The 6,059-nt window shown below is 42.0% G+C and overlaps 1 protein-coding gene across 1 annotated transcript in view; it reads left to right on the forward strand.

The window, feature by feature from the left end:
• Positions 1–1,898: 1,898 nt before the first annotated feature.
• T265_08626 (hypothetical protein) overlaps positions 1,899–6,059 on the forward strand; it is a gene marked incomplete at both ends in the record, with an annotated part of 10,666 nt that continues 6,505 nt past the window's right edge. Inside the window, one exon of the mRNA XM_009174488.1 lies at positions 1,899–2,377. Within this exon, the coding sequence (XP_009172752.1) occupies positions 1,899–2,377 (479 nt within the window). The remainder of the gene's footprint in view (positions 2,378–6,059) is intronic.

Genomic DNA, 6,059 nt, shown 5'->3' on the forward strand with positions numbered 1-6,059 from the left:
GAGACACTTAATTTACTGGGTGGCAAATCATGCTATTCGTGGAACGCTTTGAATTAACGTCTAATGTAGTTACCGGAGACTCCAAAGGGATTTCTAGTAGTTGTGATTCACGAAAAGCCTCTCTAGAGGTTACTTCAGTGGGAAAATTAAATAACGCCCATCTCCTTTACTTCCACACGAACTACAAAAATGCATTCAATCGATCTTCGTTGAGCTGTAGTGTTCGGAGGAATCCACGGGTAAATGTGTGTTGAACATATGAGATGCGGAAGTTTAGGTACCCCCTTATAGAAAGAGAATTGTTTTGAATTATTTCATCATCACTTTATTTGTTTGAAGGCTCATAATCTGTTGGATACTGTGACCTACTGTTGCATATTTTTCTCCAATGCCAATTCAACCAGTGTACTACTGTTCAGTAATCGGACTGGTGCGGTATGGGACAGTTTACCACATTTTCATAATATGGAGGTTTGGCTGCGTCAAATGTACACGTAGATGTACTATACGTTCCACTGTGGGTATAGAATAAGAATGAGAACTGACACCCTTGAGGAAACGCTATCAGTTGGTTGAATCCGGTGAGTGGTCCATTTAAAACCCCACCTATGACATACTGTCCAACGTCAACGGGTTGACAACATTATTTCAACACGACGCAGCGTATCGAGGTCAATCACGTCTGGAGTGAAAATTACAGATTGGCAGTGGCTTACCACTTGTACTACTGAGCCTGCCTGGCTGAGTGGATGCAGTAATCGATTAGTATTGACTGCCAATCACATTCATTAGTTGGAAATCAAACAATGCTAACCCAAACAAAGTGTAGGAGGAAAGATTTCCAAGAATTGGAAATAGCCCAGTGGCTGAGTTGTCTGACTGTTACACGAGACCATGTGGTTCCACATAAAACACCATCTAAACTCATTAGACCCCGTCACACAGTGGACCTGTGTGGGTAGGCAAACCGAGTCTAGATAGTACGGCAACCTGTTTTGGAGTGAACTTTTAACACAAATTTTGCCGGAACTTAGCCTGAACGCCTGCAACTAAGTTATAATTTTTGAGTATAAGACCAACGGCAGTCCCACTCACTCGATTTGCGAGCTTCAGAACACTATACTCAGTTCACTCAGACAAAGAAATCTACCGAGTTTCGCTCTTTCAGTACCGAGCTTGCAACCCCTCAGCGCAAAGAAAACCTTTGATGTATATCCTGGTGACTACCAAAGCACTGCCGTTTGGTGGTTTGTCAACAGATAATGATATGGGCCCGGATAGTCCAGTGAATAGCAGATAACACCTCCTCACTGAGCTTGGTTTTAATCTTGCATAAAGTTAGCTGCCGGCTTGGTCTTGAAAATTACCACGCACGATGATCCGTCAACAACGATGAAAAGGATTATTTTTTTGGTGCTTCTTTCAGGGGGCGTAAAACGCGCTTTACGTATGGCGATTTTAAATTAGTGTGCGTTGAAATAGCCGGTAATTAGGTCTCTATTTCTTCTTCAATCTTGTCCGACGGAGGACAGACAGAGTATTTTCTTTCGACATGTAGGGTGAGTTGTGATGAGGTGATTTCGTGTGGGAACCATTCTACGTTGCATCAAGCTAAACAAGTATGACGCAAGATGGTTCGAATACCAGCATATATGGTAAAGGATATTCCGCCTGCTTTAATTAGCTGAGACGATCTCGGCAAAGCCCAACAATGTTTGTACTTTTTTGTATCCAAGTAACAACTACGATTTCCGCCTGATTGCAGACACAGTTTGAATGACCAAGTTAATAATCACACGGTATCAAAACGAGAGGCAGATGAGCAACTACCAACTACTTTTCTAAAATGGGTTGATCAAGTAAGCTCCAAATTATTCCGTTTACACGGTGAACAAAAGATGTACGTTTCTACGGCTGTACACCTTGGTAGCTACAAACAAGTTTTTCAAGTCCTTTTGGATACCAATTCGGACATATCATGGGTGCCATCAACCGAAACAACTGAGCGCACATTGCAACGTAAAACACAGTACAAAAAAGGGACTTCTAAGGAGTATTCAGCGCATCCACAACCACTACTGATAGATGATGATTTCCAATCTGTCAGTGGTGACATTGCGTTCGACCGATTTCAGGTGAGCGAACTAATAGACAGGCCGTTAACCAAACCTTTTCAGATAGCTGGAGTTTGCATGAATGAATTTAAATTTGGCATTGTCACAAAGACCAAAGTTGATCCTAAATTACCAAATGGTGTGGATGGAGTTTTGGGCCTGTCGCGCAAGGTCACATATCACCAGTTTGGCCGTACACTTCTCGAATCTATGTACGAAGAGCTGGGAATTAAAGAAGAGATTTTTGCACTGACGCTGTGTCCGTAAGTGTGACTTTTCTGGTGTTTCTAGGCCTCTGATCATCTGTGGCACAGCTTAAATCATCATGATCAATAAAGTTTAGAACTTGCGTTGACTTGTGTCAGTGAATTCAATTTATTACAATACTCTTACTTTTTCTAGACACCTCAGATTTACAACACGTCAGATTATAAAACTTGAATAATCAAGCAGTTATGACATGGGGTGATGGGCGTGAGTTAAAATGCAACACGGTTTTTTTGGCGATGGTGTAAAGTACTATTGTAAAGTAATTAAGTAAAGTAATAATCTTTTAGTACCAACAAGCCGAAGTGGACATAGAACAAAATCAGTTTTTCGACCAAGTATGATTTACCGCCCACTGACGTATAGTGGAGATGTTTCCAGCTCGGATTTACTGCGAAACAATTAAACAGAAAGACTTTGCAGCTTAGATCACGGTTGTCACGTGATCACTCATTGCTCAGGTCTGGGAAAGCCAAATAGTTATGAAACACAGGTCAGAGTTGATATGCCCATGTAGCTCTAAATGTAATGTTTATCATTCTTGTTATTGCAATTACTGTGGATGTTGAATGTCGACAAGCCAAAATAGTTATGAAACACAGGTCGGAGTTGATATGCCCATGTAGCCCTAAATGTAATGTTTATCATTCTTGTCATTGCAATTACTGTGGATGTTGAATGTCGATTGAAATGTTGAACAGCCGGCCCACGCACGGTGTCCCAGCGTGCGCCCTCATGTTAATCAGGTCAGATTGTAACACTGAAGAATCTGCAAGAGCCCCGTGCTGAGGTGAAAGGACAAACTGATGGCTTTACAAAACATAATGCTTACAGAATGAGCGCACGTGCACATGAGAACCGGTAAACAGATAATCCCAGGAGTTACAATATACTTTGTTGTACTCATAACACACATTGATATGGTCGGTGAAAACAGTAATTACTTATGGCTGTGTCCAATGTTATATGAAGCAGTAGCTGACTTATATTCCAGAATCTCTGAGACATCCAGTAATTGTCTCAACATATGTTGTAAGTTCACTGGGGAAACACGCTACCAACCCCGGTGTGTTGCATGAAGTGTGCAAAAGTATGAATTTCTATTTGCAGAGCCAAATCATAATGTTTTCATTTCACTCATTTAGAATGAGAAGCTATCCCGTGATTTACTTTTCACAGATATCTCAATGCAGATTAATAAAACGCGTATTTTCAATGGATATTTGGCTAGTGAAACCACTTTGTGCACATGTACACGCTGCCCCTTATTAGTCCTGTCTATCGTTCTGGTTCGCTTATGACGGTCAAATTTTGTGTAAATGTTACAATCCAGCGTTGACAGACGTGGCGTGTCACCAATAAACTGTTTTTGATGTGGCGCAGTCATGGACTTGTTCGTCCTGTTCACCTTTTTTCTCAATTCCCCAAGTGTCCAACTGGTGCAGTTGGCTGTACACGAGGCTCAGTTCAATGAGAATTAGGGCTATTTGTTATAGGCTGGAGTGTATCGGTACGATAGACAAATACGCGAGCGGAATTCAGCCCGTCATGCGTAAATTCATCCTCCCGTTCAGGTTTTGATTTGTTCATTTGACGTGGGCAACGGTTTCATTTAGGTCGAATGAAATTCCAACGCCTTGGTGACCAAAGCGTTGTGCCCACCGCCCATTTGGGCTACGTCAGCGACGTCCTTGCTTTCAGTATTTGTCCATATTGTCAAAGTGTTGCAGTAATGTGGTCTGGGTAGATCAGCCTCAGGAACTCTATCTAGTATCCTCTAACATTTTTCATCTATCATCTTTCTTTTTTCAATTAAATCGACTGGGAAAAACGATAATGGAGCGTCGGTGTTTTTCTCTGGTGCTGCCATCACTTATGTTGCCGAGGGCTCATGCTCATAAGTTTACTCGAACACTAGAGCAAAGGGTATCAGATCCTACGAAAGAGGTTTTTATAAAGTACTTAAAAGTAGGTCCGCAAACCATCAGTCATGGCCTTACTGATTTTCAACCAATATCAACTACCACCTGAGTGAAGCAGCAAAATATGGGAGACACTTGAGCGTAGAAAATGAAGCATATATTGATTCATTAGTCTCCCGACACGTCAACCGATTCAGGAGAGATGAATACCTCTGGTTTATCCCGTCTCGGCGTAATGCACAGCGCTCGTTCCAAGTTCAGATTTGAATCGGACAACAAATTTCATCTCTGGAAACCCTCGCATAAATGTCGAATTTCAGGCTTGAAAACGAGAATTGACATCCCCTCTAACCTTTGGAATTAAAAGAGATAAGATAGAAAGCATCCGGCTTAAAGTAATCAAATTAACTATCTTGTTAGGTTCTTTCATGTCCTTAGGATGAGTTCCTTCGGCTTCTAAAATAACATCGTTCCATTGAACGGCCGGTTGTAGTTCAGAACTTTACGGCAGGACGAGAAATATATCATTCTGCATTTGTCTCGGTGTGAGGCGCAGCGCTCGGTCCCAGTTCAGATTTGAATCGGACGACGAATTTCGTCAGGGTTGATGATTCTGCTCCAGATGAGTGAATCTTCACTGGTTTATCACATGGAACTGTAGTAGATGGGATGGAAGAAAATCTTTCGGGGAATATGCAAACGATTCTTACACGGTATAGTTACATGGCAACAGGCACGGAGACTAGTTGCTTATTCACCATCGGGGTACTAGCGTTGTCTTCATTTCTTTAGGTTTCCGCACCATACCGCACTTTCCTCAGTACGGTGGAACGCTAACGCTACAATCAGCCACTCATTTGGATTCCATAAAGTCGTCATTGGATAATCTGATGGTGTCTTACTACCTCTACTGTTCCGGGTAGTTACGGTTAGCAGATCAACCGGTCGATATGCCAACATATTTCAAACCTCACTTTTTTTCGGCCATCTGGACTGCTCTAGCATAACGTGGGTTAGAAATGCATGAAAATGCATGCCTAAAATCGCGCGCGACATACTATAAGTTGCTGTTTAGTATGAACGTGCAGGCGAAGATACCGGTGACATGGCTACTATGTGCGTGTTGTAGGACAGGTGGCCTGGGAATCAGCACAACCACTAGTGCAATAATGGAAGTCACTAATGCCTCAAGATTGCATGCAGTGACCTCTGGTTTAGCCAAAATCGCTGCATCAGTTTCATCAGCCACGTTTCTTAACCTCATCTTGGGACCAAAGGTGATGAAAATCGAACACTCGGCACGTTGTATACACACGTGTCCGAAATCTTGGTACTGATGAATTCCTTTTGTTCGCCTTTTCTTCGTTTTTTATTGAAGAGGTGGTCTTCTGACTCAAAACAAAAGGCTCGGTGGCTATTCAAATTTTGTAGATTCTTGTCAGTTTTAGACAACATTACCGGTTACTCTTCAAAATAAGCTAGCTATTATTGAAGTAGACTAGAAAGTCAGACGTATAGCTGCATAAAACTCGTATATTCTATACATTTGCCGAAGTTAATTACTGGAGTGTTTTGTAATTCGGATTGGTAGCACACCCTTGACTCATAGGACCTACGTTCGGTGCTCTTTTGCAATTGCGGATCACTAAAGATGGCAACGTATTTCTTACTGGTATTCCAACCATTTCAGACGACAAAAGTCAATTAGCGGGTTTGGTTCTGCTTCTATGGTTGAATACTGTCCGCGGCGCAGTAA

The sequence above is a fragment of the Opisthorchis viverrini genome, assembly GCF_000715545.1.
Source record: "Opisthorchis viverrini unplaced genomic scaffold opera_v5_230, whole genome shotgun sequence".
Taxonomy (NCBI): Eukaryota; Metazoa; Platyhelminthes; class Trematoda; order Opisthorchiida; family Opisthorchiidae; genus Opisthorchis; species Opisthorchis viverrini.